This window comes from Phocoena phocoena, chromosome 11 (assembly GCF_963924675.1).
Source record: "Phocoena phocoena chromosome 11, mPhoPho1.1, whole genome shotgun sequence".
Lineage (NCBI taxonomy): Eukaryota > Metazoa > Chordata > Mammalia > Artiodactyla > Phocoenidae > Phocoena > Phocoena phocoena.
This window is the reverse complement of record NC_089229.1, coordinates 26427935-26444476: the sequence shown is the minus strand read 5'-3', so window position 1 is coordinate 26444476 and position 16542 is coordinate 26427935. Positions and strand designations below refer to the sequence as shown.

At 42.9% G+C, this 16542-nt stretch overlaps 1 protein-coding gene across 1 annotated transcript in view; it reads left to right on the top strand.

The window, feature by feature from the left end:
* Nucleotides 1-16542, top strand: part of PLXNC1 (plexin C1) — a 139004-nt gene that overhangs the window by 69925 nt on the left and 52537 nt on the right. Inside the window, exons 10-12 of the mRNA XM_065887163.1 lie at nucleotides 9198-9337; nucleotides 12960-13139; nucleotides 15749-15836. Of these exons, the coding sequence (XP_065743235.1) occupies nucleotides 9198-9337; nucleotides 12960-13139; nucleotides 15749-15836 (408 nt within the window). The remainder of the gene's footprint in view (nucleotides 1-9197; nucleotides 9338-12959; nucleotides 13140-15748; nucleotides 15837-16542) is intronic.

Sequence of the window (16542 nt, the reverse complement as noted above, 5' to 3'; positions counted from 1 at the left end):
TGGTGTTCTCTTGTGGTTTTGATTTGCATTTCCCTACTGATTCGTGATATTGAGACTCTTTTCGTGTGCTTATTGGCCATTTGTGTGCCATGTTTTCTATGGAGAAATGTCTATTCAAGCGTTTTGTCCATTTTATAATCAGGTTTTTTTTGTTGCTGTTGAATTGTCGGAGGTCTTTATATGTCACTCTGTTGATTGTATCCTTTGATGCAGAGAGGTTTTTGATTTTATTGAAGTGCAATTTATTTTTTTATTTTCTTGCCTGTGCTTTGGGTGTCATATCCAAGGAATCATTGCCGAATCCGATGTCATAAAGCTCTTATTCTAAGAGTTCTATAGTTTTAATCCTTATATTTAGGTCTTTGATCCATTCTGAGTTAATTTTCATATATGGTGTAAGGTAAAGATCCAACTTCATTTCTGTGTGGGTATCCAGTTTTCCCAAGACTGTTTGTTGAAAAAAACTGTCCTTTCCCCCATTAAATATTCTTGGCACCCTTATCAAAAATCATTTGACTGTATATGCAACAGTTTACTTCTATGCTATATATCCCATTCCGTTGGTCTATACGTCTGTTCTATTTTGTAATAAGACACTATTTTGTAATAAGTTTTGAAATCAGAAAGTGTGAGTCCTTCAACTTTGTTCTTCTTTTTCATGATTGTTTTGGGAGAAAAATAATTTATTTTGAGGTAACTGTAGATTCACATGTAGTTGTGAGAAAATAATACAGAGAGATCTCATATATCTTTTACCCAGTTTCCCCCAATAGTAACATCTTGCGAAATGATAGCACAGTATCACAACCAGGATATTGACAGTGACAACAGTCAAGATCCAGAACAGCCCTGTCACCTCAGGTCTCCCCCACGTTGCCTGTCTATAGTCACACCCACTTCCTCCCTCCCACTCTCTATTTCTGACCCCTGGCTACCACTAATCTATTCTCCATTTCTATAATTTTATCATGTCAAAGACTTTAAACAAATGGTATCACCCAGAGGTACCCTTTGGGGACTGGCCTTTTTAACTCAACATAATTCTCTGGAAATTCATCCAGTTCTTTTTTTTTAAATTTTTTAAATTTATTTTACTTTTGGCTGTGTTGGGTCTTCGTTGCTGTGCACGGACTTTCTCTGGTTGTGGCGAGCGGGGGCTACTCTTCGTTGCAGTGCGTGGGCTTCTCATTGCGGTGGCTTCTCTTGTTGCGGAGCACGGGCTCTAGGCACGCAGGCTTTGGTAGTTGTGGTTCGCGGGCTCAGTAGTTATGGCTCGTGGGCTCTAGAGTGCAGGCTCAGTAGCTGTGGTACATGGGCTTAGATGAATCAGTTACACGTATACTTATATCCACTCCTTTTAAAATTCCTTTCCCATATAGGTCATTACAGAGTACTGAGTAGAGTTCCCTGTGCTGTACAGAAGGTCCTTATTTTATATTGGGTTGGCCAAAAGGTTTGTTCAGGTTTTTCTGTAACGTCTTACGGAGAACAAAACCCGAACGAACTTTTTGGCCAGCCCAATGTATAGCAGTGTGTATGTGTCAATCCCAATCTCCCAATTCACCCGCCCTCCCCCGCTTTCCCCATTGGTAACCATAGGTTTGTTTTCTACATCTGTGACTCTATTTCTGTTTTGGAAATAGGTTCATTTGTACCATTTTTTAAGATTCCACATATAAGCAATGTCATACTGGAGAAAGACATTGTGTTGATACTGAAATGTTTTCTTTAAATACATGACTCAGTTGAGAAACTCAGTTTTGGTTAATAGGGAGTGGAGTAGTATGTGTCTCCGGAGGGATTTCTCATGCTTTGTGAGACGCTGCTGTCTTCTCGTTATCATGCGGAATGTGTAAATCCAGGTTTCCAGTTTGATTCTCATGCTGGCCTTGAATGAAGCACTGAACACTCTATTCCTAGCAGAGAAGCATCGAGGGCTTTCATTCAGTGCATCGTCCACACCACATACACACTGAGTGCTTCCTATGTGCCAGGCATGGGGACGCGAAATGTGAATGGTACAGACATAGTCTTGGGCTTCCTGATGCTGAGCTAGGGTTGATTCTCTCTGCAGGTGTTTATCAAGCGCCTAGTAGATACCATTACACTGAACTCCGTGGATACCACGGGGGGCGGGGCACATATCTTGTCCTCAGTCTCGAGAATCTTATATGTACATGAGCACATAGATAAGAATACAATATAAAAAAATATTAACCTAGGGAAGGTACCAGGCAGTATACAAACCCAGAGAACCTCTCTGTGCCTGGGGCCTTGGCTTAGTCATTCCTGATTATTTAAACCCAGTGCCTGGCAGGTAAAAGCGCTTAATCAGTGTGGTTGGATAAGTCTTGGATGGATGGATGGATGGATTGACACAAGATGGCATTTCAGCCAGTAGTTGAGGGAAGAAGACACATGGAGACAGAGGAGTGGGTCTTCTAAGCAGAGGGGCTAGCACTGCAAAAGCATAGTGGGTCACCAGAAAATTCCAGGGTACCCATTATGGGAGACCCTAAGTGATTAGATTTGGCTGGAGCAGAAAGATGCAGGAAATTATGGGACAAAACAAGATTGAGGGCTTCCCTGGTGGCGCAGTGGTTGAGAGTCCGCCTGCCGATGCAGGGGACACGGGTTCGTGCCCCGGTCCGGGAAGATCCCATATGCCGCGGAGCGGCTGGGCCCGTGAGCCATGGCCGCTGAGCCTGCACGTCGGGAGCCTGTGCTCCGCAATGGGAGAGGCCACAACAGTGAGAGGCCCGCGTACCGCAAAAAAAAACAAAAAAACCCACAAGATTGAAATGACCCTGGAGCCTATACCAAGTACAGTGCTCTTCAAGACATTTTTTTTTAGTGCATGAATTTGCGCATCCATGGATGTGGCATTTATGAGAGAGGGTTCCTGGCTCAACCCCTGTTATGCTCTGTTGCCCTCACACTGTTTCATGACCCTATGACCCATCCCTTGACTGTGACCTAAAAGCACGTATTGTCATGTACCAGGGGGCTGCGTTAGGAAAAGCATCACCAGAACAGGGATAATAACTCAAAAATCTACATTTGCCCTTTAGATGGGAAGTATTTTCAGCTGTAAGGGCCAGTCTCTGTCAGAGACGGTTGGCCCTGTTGCCCTGCCCTAACCTCTTTTCCTTCCTTTTCGGAACAATCTTATATCTCTCCACCTGCTGAGAGAAGAGGTGGCTGCTCTTCTTTCCTGTTGTCAAGGAAAGGTTGTGGAGATCTGTGATATGATGTTCTAATATTTGTTGCGCTTATCACCGCCGGGTAGAAATACACCATACAAAACCATGTTCTCCTGCTCTCGGAGAATTCATATTCTTTCTCTTCCTTGTGACTTCTCTTCCTCCGTCACTTTTGATTGCATTTTAACTTCTCACTAGCAATCCAAATCACCTCTTTCAGGGTCCTTGCCTTGAAAATGAAATCAACTTTATTATGTACCTTGTTGAGTAGCTTCTGTGGGCCTAGCTCTGTGCTGGGTGCCGTGGGGTTCATGGCCAATTGCTCCTTTATTCACTCATTCGTTCATTCATTCATTCATTCAAAAAGTGTTTCTTAAACACCTGCTGTGTGCTGGGCAGGTAGGCAAAGTGTGTGCCCTTTGGAGTTTGCGTTGTAGAACTTACAGTATTTTAAAGGAAGTAAGATTCATTTTCATGAAGCATCTGAGTGTGCACAGCAGAAAAAGTTATGCACAGGAATTCCAGAATGTGCCAAGTTGAGTAGCGGTGACCTGTATTTGTGCAGCCTATGCTATATCCTGAGCTCAAAGTGCCTCTTTATTTGAGCCTCACAATGGGCCTGTTTTCCCCATTTGATAGACAAATGTTGACTTGCACAGGGTCAGTAGGTAGTAAATGACAGACATGAGATTTGAACCCAGGCCATCTGACTCCAGGGCCCACAGCTTTAATCACTGCTCTACATTGTGTGACCTCAGTGTAGTATTGATGATAGAAGTCAGTCTGGAAGGGACTTCTTCTCTTGGCATTAGGCTGGCACGGCCTGCCCCATCCATGGCCTGGGCAGGCTGTCAGGGGGGTGCATTAGCATTGAAGCCTTGGGACGAGGGGGGTAGGCTGGGGCACAGTCAGCGTGAAGAAGTTGGACCCAGGCAAGGCTGGCATCTTTTCCAAGACGGGGAGAGCAGAAGAGCCTTCAGATGGGAAACTGAGGCCTTCAGGAGAGGGGAATGGCAAGAGTCTCACGGTGAAGTTGAAACTCAGCAAGGGGGTGGGGTTTGAGTGGTGGGGTCTCTGCTAGAGGGGAGACGCTACCCTCCCTGGTCACAGAGTCCTGGGCACCCCGTCCGGGTCTCAGGAGTCTCATTTGGGAAGTTCAGTGACGAAGAGTAACTACTTTATAAACTGGCCTCGGCAGCCTCGCCTTCAAGTCCCCCAGGTCACAGAAGCAAGCCTTAATCTCTCTGCACAGGGCCTTGGTCTGTCACCTTCTTAGAAGTCTCCAGGTCCATCTCAGTTGGCATTCTAACTCTTGACAATTCCCGGGACCAAGTTACATTCCAGTCTCCCAAGGACCTGTCCCAGGGGCCCCCACCAAGGGGCATTCACCTGGGGGCTGAGCAGCGGATGGACACAACCTTTTCGTTCTATTTAACGCTTTCATTTTTCCTCGGCGGTATTGTATTTTGCTGTTTTCTTTCCACGTCTCACCTCCTTTTACACTTTACCATCTCCACTGCTGGTTACCACTCTTCTCGATTTATACATTTCATTAATATATTACTTCCATCCTTTTCGGTCATTAATAAAGATGTTAAATAATTCTGAACCGAATACCCCTGTAGGGCCCTACAGGACACTTTCCTTTAATTAGTTGTGCTCCCTTTCATCTCTCTAATGTCCTTTGGTTTCAGATTTCCAGCTGGTTTTGAATTCATGTGACTTTTTTTTTTTTTTTTTTTTTTTTTTTTTTTTTTTTTTGTGGTACGCGGGCCTCTCATCGCCGAGGCCTCTCCCGTTGCGGAGCACAGGCTCCGGATGCGCAGGCTCAGCGGCCATGGCTCACGGGCCCAGCCGCTCTGCGGCACGTGGGATCTTCCCGGACTGGGGCATGAACCCGTGTCCCCTGCATCGGCAGGCAGACTCTCAACCACTGCGCCACCAGGGAAGCCCTCATGTGACTTTTTATCCGGTCCCGTTTGAACTAATTTCGCAGGTGAAAATCTGAGAGATGTTTTACTGAGTGTTGATTCAGGTCCAGGGCTATAGAGAGCTTTGCTATATTCCGATTTTTTTTTTTTAAGAAACAGAATAAGAGAGTACAATTTGGTCTTAATAAACTGAGCCTTCCTACTGTACCTCTTTCCGAGGTACATTCTTTTCAATCATCGTGGTAGTTTCTCCATTAATGTCATGGTAATTTGAATTGTGTTGACGTCAGACTTCACAAAAAGTGCTCTTACTGTCAGGAGTAATCCTCTTAGACCTTTCCAGTTCTTAGTGGTTGTGCTATTTCCAGTGTGTTATAATGACTTTGTTTTTTAAAAATAAATAAAAATAACTGGCTATTCTGTAATTACCTAGTTAACCAGTTTCTAATGTGCTTTTTTATACCAAACAGGGAGTGATTTAAACTTGTGAGCAACCAGAGCTCATAGTATTTTATGAAATAATTTTAAATTGTGCAGCCGTTTAAAAATAACTCTTAAGTCTTTAAAATGTAACTGACAGGAAGTGGACTCTTCTGAGGTTAATTGCTGGGCAACTCAGGGCGATAAGGGTTACAGCCAATGGTATTTTTTTTTTTTTTTTTTTTTTTGCCAATGGTATTTTGATTTGATAAATAAATGGAAATCCTCGGACATAGGATGAGGGAGGAATTTCACTGTAGGGCTGTAAGGAATTATCTCTTTGCATCAAGCTAGATTATGTTTTTAAATTAACCCCTTGTATGTGTCAGCTTATGGGACCTGCTACTTCATTTCGGATTGTGAATTAATTTTTGATTAAAATACAGAAATAGATCTAAAATGCTGAGTGTGTGGAGAGATCATTCTTGGCCTTTTGTCTGTAATAGATTTTTAAAGGATATTTATCAGTAAAAATAGAAAATGTTTTATTTCTAAGACTTGTTGTAGCCAGGTAGTACAGCCATATAAGAACCCTGTTTTTTTTTTTTTTTTCTCCTTGTATACCTGTGCTGTTTATTTAATGAGATCCTCTTGGTAGCTCTTTAATGCACTTATTAAGATTAAAAGAGGTTCTCCAAGCAAGCAAAGGACAACTAATCTGACCCTCTTTGCAAGCAGACAAGAAGCATCTGCTTTCATGAGATAGGCCAGGGCTGGATCCCCTCCTAGACAGCCAGTGGAAACTTCTCGAAACAATAAGGTTTTAAAACCAAATCCTTTTGAAGTAGCTGTCTCTACCCAAGAGGAAATAATAAGTTAATGAGGCGTGGGGCTTCCCTGGTGGTGCAGTGGTTAGGAATCCGCCTGCCAATGCAGGGGACACAGGTTAGAGCCCTGGTCCGGGAAGATCCCACACGCCGCAGAGCAACTAAGCCCGTGTGCCACAACTACTGAGCCAGGGCTCTAGAGCCTGCGAGCCACAACTACTGAGCCCACGTGCCACAACTACTGAAGCCCATGAGCCTAGAGCCCGTGCTCCACAACGAGAAGCCACTGCAGTTAGAAGCCCACGCACCTCAACAAAGAGTAGCCCCCGCTCGCTGCAACTAGAGAAAGCCCACGTGCAGCAACAAAGACCCAACACAGCCAAAAATAAATAAATTAAATAAATAAATTTATTTTTAAAAAGTTAATGAGATGACGTGGCGGGTCCTCTGATGGTATTTGTAGAGCCGTTTAAGGAGCAAAATATAATCCCCTTTAGAAAATCTGTTTTAGGTTAGTTATAAGGCTCTCTTTAGCCTCTCATGAGAGCAAAGAAGTAGCATTTACTGGGCATGTTTGAAATTTTGCGTGAGCAGACATCAACAGTCTAAGTAAGAAGTGAGAAGGGCTATCTTCAAAGAAACCTGAGAATCATAGCTGACTTGGATATAAATGTGAGTCTGCATTGAGGTTTAACATAAAGCCTCTTGCTTCCCTAAGAAGACAGTGGATCCTCTAGTACAGGGGTTGGCAAGATTTTTTTCTTCAAAGAGCCAGACAGTTAATATTTTAGGCTTTGCAAACCACATGATCTCTGTCGCAGAGACTCAGCTCTGCCGTTGTAGTACAAAAGCAGTGACAGACAGACCCGTACAAATGACGGGCGTGGCTCTGTTCCAAAAAAACTTTATTTATGGACACTGAAATTTGAATTTCATGTGTTTACACATGTCATGGAATATTATTCTTCTTTTGGCAGTTTTTTCATAGTCTGTACAAGAACGAGCAACGGACTGAATTTGATTTGCTCCAGGCAAATCCAGGAGTTTGCCCACCCCTGATCTAGTGCACGCAGAGGTTGTGTGTCCTCCACAACACCTAGCGCTGTCCTAGGGATCCCGTAGGTGTTTAACAAATACCTGTTCACTTAGCTGTCATCATGTCAGAGCAAAGAGTAAGCCTTTTGCTGTCCAACACACGCTTGGCATTTGCGAGGGATTTATCTTGAAGTCTTCGCTAATCCCCCCCATTCCAAGTACCACTCTTGCAGATAATTTCCCCCATAAAATGCAGTCAACTCTAGCAGCATAATTAAAGTGACCCTTTCGGGCCCTTCATGATTCTATAAATACAGGGCTCAAGTCCTTTACTAAAGTGATTAAAATAAATTCTGCCACTGAAATCAATTCTCTGTCGTATTACATCATTACTGTGATGACATAAACAATGAATTTACCTCAATCTGCAGAACCGATCCATAGTGATAATGAGTGATGGTGACTGCTTTACCATATAGCACCTGGGTTTCTCAGGGAACAGAATGATAAAACATCCTTTCAGCAGGATGGGCAGCCCCAGCAGTGCAGCAAGTCCGTCGTGATGAGCATTATACATACAGAGGAGCAAAGGACCCTGGGCTGCTTGAAGAAGCAGGTGGTAGGCAGGTGCTGGATGTGACTAAAGCTCCCCCAGTGCCTTAAGTGGCTTCCTCCTAGACTTTATCCTCTAAGTGGATACACTCTGTGTTTATGATTTAAGCCAAATTTCACATGATTAAGCATCTCTGGACCTGGGGGTCGTTTTCAAATATCAAGAGTGTGAGTATGAAAATTCACTCATGCTAAAGATCTGCTGAGCTTTATATTGGCTAGAATCTTAGAATCTTGTCCTGTTTGGTCCATATTGTAGAAGAACATAGACTTTCTGGAAATGGTCTACGAAACAACTACTAAATGATCAGAAAGATAGACAGTGGCATCTGTAGAGAAAAGTGAAAGAAATCAGGATTGTTTTGTCTTTGAAAGGGAAAATGATTCTTGCCATCAAACAGAGGGCTTTTTAAAAAGGAGAATTTGATTAAACGTTGCAAATAGAGAATTAAGGTGCATAAATCTACATGAGATGGGGCCCCAGTTATGAGGGATTCCAAGGGAGACTTTCTTGATAAAGAAAGGCCTGATAAAGCTTGTAATGGGTACCAAAGAGAAGATGGTATCTGCAAACCATAGAATGGAAATGGTTGGCCCCAGTGGTTTAGGCATGCAGCTACTTGATATTAGGTGACTTAGGTTGATTTCTTGAGATTTTTTTTTTCGCTGCAGTATACTCCTTGATTCAGATAGCCTACTGAAACAAACAAAAACTAGGAACTGCTTTCTTGGGAATTAAATTTATCCAGCATGACATTTATTCCACCTTAGTGATGAGTCTGGTGCTGACTTACAGTCAGTGGACTGCTCGTCTTTCCCTTCATTTTGCTATGTTGTGAGCCTGCAGAGGCTGGAAGGCAGCGAGCATTTTTGAGACTCTAGTGATAGCTCACTCTTCAGACAGAATGTCAGACTCTTCAACTGTATTTTCAACTGTCTTGTGAGACAAAGACTAATTGGTTTGACCTCATGCTGTCGCATGTTGAGAGACATGAGTCTTCAGCCCTCTCCCTGGAATTCACTGATTTCATTTAAACACTGTCTGCTTGTGTTTGCAAAATGTTGTAATTTCCCAGTGATCTCTTCGAACTGCAGCACATAAACAGATTTTTTCAAACAGTGCCATTTCTTAGCTTTGATCTTGTGTTTGAATCTTTTCCTTCCAATAGGTCTTCTACATTAAGTCCATTGAGCCACAGAAAATATCAACCTTAGGGAAAAGTAATGTGATCGTCACGGGAGCAAACTTTACCCAGGCATCGAATATCACAATGATCCTGAAAGGAACCAGTACTTGTGATAAGGATGTGTGAGTTGAAATATGAGTAATTTATTCTTCGTAAAGTAGTGAAAAGCTAAAACTTACATCAAAGGAATAGCACTGTGATTAGAATCTTTATATAGTTAATTTATTTCCATGTGCCAATCTGAGGCAATTAGTCTGCATATTTGATATAACATAATTTCAATAAGTGAAATAATTTAAGCACCACATTTAAAGTTAATTGTGGGAGAATCTGTCCCGTGTTACCCCCAAAATTTCAGTATACAATAATTCCAGGATGTTGCCTCTTGGGGTCTTGTTTTGTTTTCATGAACAAAATCAAGTGATTTAAGTAGCAAACGTCATTTTGAAGATGATCCACTTAGAAAAATAGTTGAGCACTTTGGAATTTTACAGGAAAATAGGACCACACTTTCAATGTATTACAGTTGAAAAAAAGAAATTTTCTGATTCATTGTATTCTTTTTATTTTTATTTTATTTTTATTTATTTATTTTTTATATTTTTGTGTTACGCGGGCCTCTCACTGTTGTGGCCTCTCCCGTTGCGGAGCACAGGCTCCGGCCGCGCAGGCTCAGCGGCCGTGGCTCACGGGCCCAGCTGCTCCGTGGCATGTGGGATCTTCCTGGACCAGGGCACGAACCCGTGTCCCCTGCATCGGCAGGCGGACTCTCAACCACTACGCCCCCAGGGAAGCCCCCATTGTATTCTTTATAGCCTTCTTTTTATTGGATTGGTTTCAGGCTCGAATGATAACTCAGTGGAACATACATTAATTTAAAAAAGAAGAAGGAAAACAAAACATCCCAACACAAATATCTGGTCAATGTACCATTTGAACATCATTATTTCTATGATCTCTTTCCCCTAACACATCCTTTCAATGAAACTTTGAGAGAAGAAAATCTCAGTATTTCAGTAACACTCTTGTGCAAATGCTACCCCACAAAAAGAGAGAAAATAATAATAACATAATAGGGCTTCCCTGGTGGCGCAGTGGTTGAGAGTCCGCCTGCCGATGCAGGGGACACGGGTTCGTGCCCCGGTCTGGGAAGATCCCACATGCCGCGGAGCGGCTGGGCCCGTGAGCCATGGCCGCTGAGCCTGCGCGTCCGGAGCCTGTGCTCCGCAACGGGAGACGCCACAACAGTGAGAGGCCCGCGTACCGCAAAAAAAAAATTAATAATAATAACATAATAGATAATTTGAGTCTTCTGCTTGTTAGTGTTTATAATTGTGAGCTAAGTTGAAGTAAAAGATGTTGCAGTCTACGTGAAGTGTAATACTGACTTTGTTCTCATCGTGGGAACGCGCTGAAGACAATCCACTGAAGTGTGGTGTTTTGGTTCTTAACTACTGAAACAGATTTGTACATTGTTTGAATCTGCCACACTTATTTACTGAGTTTTCTGTTTTAATTCATTTGCTGCACTTAACTGCCATCCCCTTCCCCTCCTAGCAGTAAATTTGGGATGTCTGTCATTTTGATGGGAAAAGCTGCTCACTGGGGGCTCTGTTCTGTTCTGCTATTTACCAGAATTATCAAGCACACATTAGTGGCTGTATCTATGCGACCCAGGTATTTTTGTACCATTTATCCTGGCTAAATACCCCCCTGCAAAAATCTTTCATTTTGTGTAGCAAAATCTGTGAAGTTAGACACCTGTGTGTTCACTGAAAGGCAATCAAATTCATTGGAAAATAAGTCGTTTTTCCTAGCATTACCGTGTTTCTGACTGTTTATGCTCTCATTCCAATTCCGAATGTGTCTTGAGATACTGCAGTTATTAAATTAAATGACTAAGAGAGACCTTTCTGCATGTAGCATTTCAGTAACCACATCTGTGTGGTGAACCCAAGTTCATGAGCAGTAAACATAATACCCAGTTAATCCTATATCTGAGTTCATGCCATAATACTAAAACTCTTTTATTATGGTATTTTTTAATGCCTAATTACTCTGAAGAGAAAAATATAAGATAGTAGTGGAAAGACCCATATTTCTGCCTCCTTCAAAAACTGATAAATAAGTGTGAATATTAATGATCAGCCATTTTACAATGAATTTCCTAGAGCTTTGCTCTGAATATAAAATCTTAGAATGTAAATTTGAGGTGGTATAAGTACAAACCGACTCAAATTTTTTTGAATTTGCCTTATTGTTAGAATCTGTTATTACTACTTAAAGGCTATGTGCATTAAAGTAGATAATCATACACGTAGCCTTTAAGTAATAATAATAGATTCTCACGTGGCATAATTATACTGAGCATTATTCAGACAGAACCCCATCTTCATGACTTGCGCTTTAGAGGCTCATTGTAGATGGGATGTACAGAGGAAGCTGCAGGTTACAGAGGGAATGTCGTAGAAGGCTTTGTTTTGACTGCTGAAAGGTGTTGAGGGCGCACTCTGCAGATTTCAGGAGCACCTAGGACAGTCCCAGCTAAATTCCAGTCTGGAGCTCCTCGGGAGGCAGCTTGGTTCTGATGCTGATTGTTTCTGAGACCCCTGGGCTCTTGGCATGGACTTTAGGACTTTAGTTTTGCGCCCTCTGCTCTTTGAACAGCAGAATCCCCATCTCTGCCTGGGGTTGGGTTCTACCACGCCCCTGCCCCAGTGCTTGACTGGGACTTCTCTTTTTTCAAGCTTTTCATCATGGAAATTTCCAATCATACACAAGAGAAAAGAGTGTAACGAACCTCTCTGTACCCTTCCTCCAGCTTCAAAACTTAACATTCTGCCAATTTTGTTTCATCTATCTCCTCCGCACTTTTGGAAGTGAAGGAAGGATGGCGGCTGGAGTTTTTAAAAGCATGTCCCAGGACTTCCCTGGTGGCGCAGTGGTTAAGAATCCACCTGCCAATGCAGGGGACACGGGTTCGATCCCTGGTCCGGGAAGATCCCACATGCCGTGGAGCAACTAAGCCCGTGCGCCACAACTACTGAGCCTGCGCTCTACAGCCCATGAGCCACAACTACTGAGCCCGCATGCCACAACTACTGAGCCCGCGTGCCACAACTATTAAAGCCCGCACGCCTAGAGCCCATGCTCCGCAACAAGAGAAGCCACCGCAATGAGAAGTCCGCGCACCGCAATGAAGAGTAGCGCCCGCTCGCCGCAGCTAGAGAAAGCCCGTGCGCAGTGATGAAGACCCAATGCAGCCAAAAATAAATAAATAAATTTTTAAAAATTAAAAAAAAAAAAAAGTAAAAGTGTATCCCAGGATATCTCACCATATCCTTTCACTCATAAGTACAATACTTCAGTATATATGTCTGACATATAGCCTTAGTCTTAGCATACTCAACAAAATTAATGACAGTTCCTTAGTATACTTTAATACCTAGTCCACGTTCCACTTTCTATTAGGGCTTCTCAAAGGCAATGGTTACGTTTCCTTCTTTCCCCACTTCTAAGTGAAATGCAAATAAAAACGTAAAAATGCACAAAAGAAAGAGGAACCCAGCCCCCAGATAATACCCATACTGAGTAAGTGGACCCCGATTAATTGGGAGTTGCCTGCGGCTGTTCCGATAGTTTGGGAGCTGTTGTAGTTCAAGTGAAATTCATATCCTGTCGCCTTGGGTAATCAACTGTGCTAAGGTCCGTGTCATTGAAGAGTTCTTTTCTACTCCTTTCTAGGATACAGGTTAGCCACGTGCTAAATGACACCCATATGAAATTCTCTCTTCCGTCAAGCCGAAAAGAAATGAAGGATGTGTGTATCCAGTTCGACGGTGGGAGCTGTTCTTCGGTGGGATACTTGTCTTATATCGCTCTGCCCCTCTGTTCCCTCATATACCCTGCTACCACCTGGATCAGGTACTTTCTAGAGCATATTTTTCTCTTGTTGTGGTTAACAAGGTCATATGCATAAAGATCATGGATTTCACGCAAATAAATATAGAAATAATCGTCATATCTAAATTCTCCTCACAGAATTTCCTCTGTAGGATTTATTCTTAGAAAACAAAGGTATACCTGGTAAGCAGCTTGCTTTCCGTTGTCACAGTAAACGCTATGAGTACATCTTGTTTTACTCTTAGCTGTGGCTGCCGGGAAGCTCACAGCTAAAATGTTTGCTCAGACTCTGGTTTATGTTCAGATCGTATTAAACCTTATGCATTTGAAAATTTTTTTCAATTATAGTAACTAAACCTAGGTTTCTGTTACAAATACATAACCCTCTTCATTACATTTCCTTCCCGCCCATGACACAAAGCTTCTTCTTTCTTACATCTTTCAATTTGTAACCTTTAGAGTAAGCTGTTTTGAATAATTTGAGGAAATATTGGGAGCTATCTAAATGCAAAGCAGTATCTACATTTCAAAGATATTCCCTAAGTGAGAGATGGAAATTCCAAAGAAACTCTTTTCAGGTGACTCTTACATTAAGAAAAAAAAACCCAAAAGAAAAAACTCCCCCTTAGCTGAATTTAAGTTCACATTCAGATTTTAGAATATAACCCTAAAGATAGTTTCTCCACCTAACACAGCATGAAGCTAACTTTCAAAGTACTGTCTAGGTGAAACTACAGATGCAGCTTTGTTTTAACAAAAAAAAAAAAAAAGAAAAAGAAGAAAATCCTTCTGATATTCCTATTTAAGATGAAGTGAGAGGTGGATGTATTAGGCTGCAGGGGCTGCCATAACAAAGAGCCACAGACTGGATGGCTAAATAACAGAAATGTATTGCATCAAATTTCTGGAAGCTAGAAGTCCAAGATCAAGGCCCTTTCAGGGTTAATTTATTCTGAGGCCTCTCTCCTAGGCTGGTAGAGGGCCATCCTCTGTCTATGCCTTCACAATGGTCCTCTCTCTGTGCTTGTCTGTGTCCTAATCCTTTTTTATAAGGACACCTGTCGTATTGGATTAGGGCACACCCTAATGACCTCATTTAACCTTACTTAACCTCTTTCAGGGTCCTATCTCCATATACAGTCACATGCTGAGGTACTGGGTGTTGGGACTTCAATTCTGCCGGTAATAGTGGCATGAGGAAAACTGAAATGTCCAAACCAACACTCTAGCATGGCACTCTCTGCCGTGGGTCTCAATCCTTCCTATAAATAAAAGCAAACATTGACGCGGCACTCCCCACGTGCCTGGTGTGTTGGATCTGTTGACTCAGAAATCCTCACAAGCCTAAGGGGTCCGCTATGAGTAGCCCTTTTTGCCAGTGAGGAAACTGAGGTGGGGAGCATTCAGACGGCTTGCAGGCTCGGGGCAGTCTGGCCCAGGGTGCTGTGCTCTGAGCCACCAGTGTTCTCCTTTGTTGTAAAATAAGAGGATTCTTTGTTGTGGCCTCTCCCGTTGCGGAGCACAGGCTCCGGCCGCGCAGGCTCAGCGGCCGTGGCTCACGGGCCCAGCCGCTCCGCGGCATGTGGGATCCTCCCGGACCGGGGCACGAACCCGCATCCCCTGCATCAGCAGGCGGACTCTCAACCACTGTGCCACCAGGGAAGCCCAATATGAGGATTCTTAATGTCCAGTCACCTGTGACATTCTGAGCCCGTGTCTCTTGGCAGAACATGGCTCTGCAGTCTGACCGGTGGTGGAGCACGCTTGGCCTGGTTTTCTAGTAATGGTGACAGGCTGGCGTGAGGCCAGCTCAGCTCTTCCCCCTTGTGGCTGGAAGGTTCAGGGCTTAATGTCGTCCCTCTGCCCTACACAAATGGGCCTGCTCCTGCCCACCTCCTGGTCTTGTCATCATGGGCTCGGCTGGCCGATGGAGCTGACCTATCCAGGCTCCTGTCCCCTGGAATGAGTGTCTTAGTGACCTATGTGAACGGGAAAGGGTGGCCAGAGCTGTGGACAGCTGTTTGTTTCACATCTAATGACCACTTTGCTTAAATGCAATTATGTGCTAAGAATATGTGAAATTATTTGGCTTAGTTTCAGAGAGATGGGACATAACTGTTATCTATGTGGTTTACCAAATAGGAATTTAGACTTGTAATGTCATTTATAATTTTACCTTGTCCAAAGTATTCCCTGTCTCCCTACATAAAATATAATCGGTAGGTTGGGAGTTTGATTTTGAAAGCTGTTAGATTGAAGTCTTCATGTAGATTAAACAGTAATCAAACAAAATTCTATTTAGTGAAATCTTTTCAAGGTACAGCTGATGATCTAATTATATGTGGAAACATGACACAGCAAAACTCAAAATTCTATACAAGAATTTGGACATTTTCTTAGAATAAAAACAGGATCCAACCTGAATTTTTATATTTATGTATCTTAAAAACTATCAGTATTATGAAAAGCCTTTTAAAGCTGTCGTGCGTTTGAAATTAAAATTTATTAATTTGCTCTCAAACATAACTGAGTTTAACATTGAGTATGAATAAATTGATGGTTTTATTCATAAATGCAAAATGCCTGTGTGTTTATCTATGAAACTCCTCTCATTGCTTTTTTCCTTGCAGTGGTGGTCAAAATATAACCATCATGGGTCGAAATTTTGATGTAATTGACAACTTAATCATTTCACACGAGCTAAAAGGAAACATAAATGTAAGTCTTCAGCTGCTTTGTAATAATAGTTATTTTCAAGGATGATTTTGTTTTCATCACACTCAGATGTGTTGGGGGATATTTTTTGTTCCTGTGCCTTTGTGCTATCATAAGCTTTTACCTGTTGCATGATCTATAATAAATACCATCTGTACTATAACGGAAATAATAAGACCTCAGACTTGGAGTTGAGAGTTTCGAGGTGTGGCACAGAGGGAAGAGAGGTGATACGACAAGACCTGCCGTCTCCTCCCTGTGTAATAAGTCACCTTGATGAGACGGTGTTTGTGAGTACGTGTGAGAATGCCTTGTGAGTGGCTGAGGTGTGATGGAAGGAAGAGCATTCCTGTGAAGAGTAGGTAGTAGTGGTCCCACCACACAGAGCACGCTGTGGTTCAGAGGTGAGGTGACCTGTGGAAGTCCCAGAGATGCTGTCATGTGCTTCTCCTTCTCTTGCCCTTGTCTCTTTGACCTGGTTTGGTGCCTTCCTTCTGACCTCACCTCCTCTTGCCTTTCCTGTCCCCGCACAGGGGTCTGGCCCTCAGCCCCATTTAGTTCTTAGCCCAACACGAGTCACACACGGGCCTCGTCACGGGAAATGATGAACTTCAGAGACAAGTCGGGGCCTCTGAGTGCACTTCTAGGCTCTTCTCGAAGGCTCTCCCCATTCTCTCTTCCCCTTTCTGTCCCTCCTTCATGAGGGATG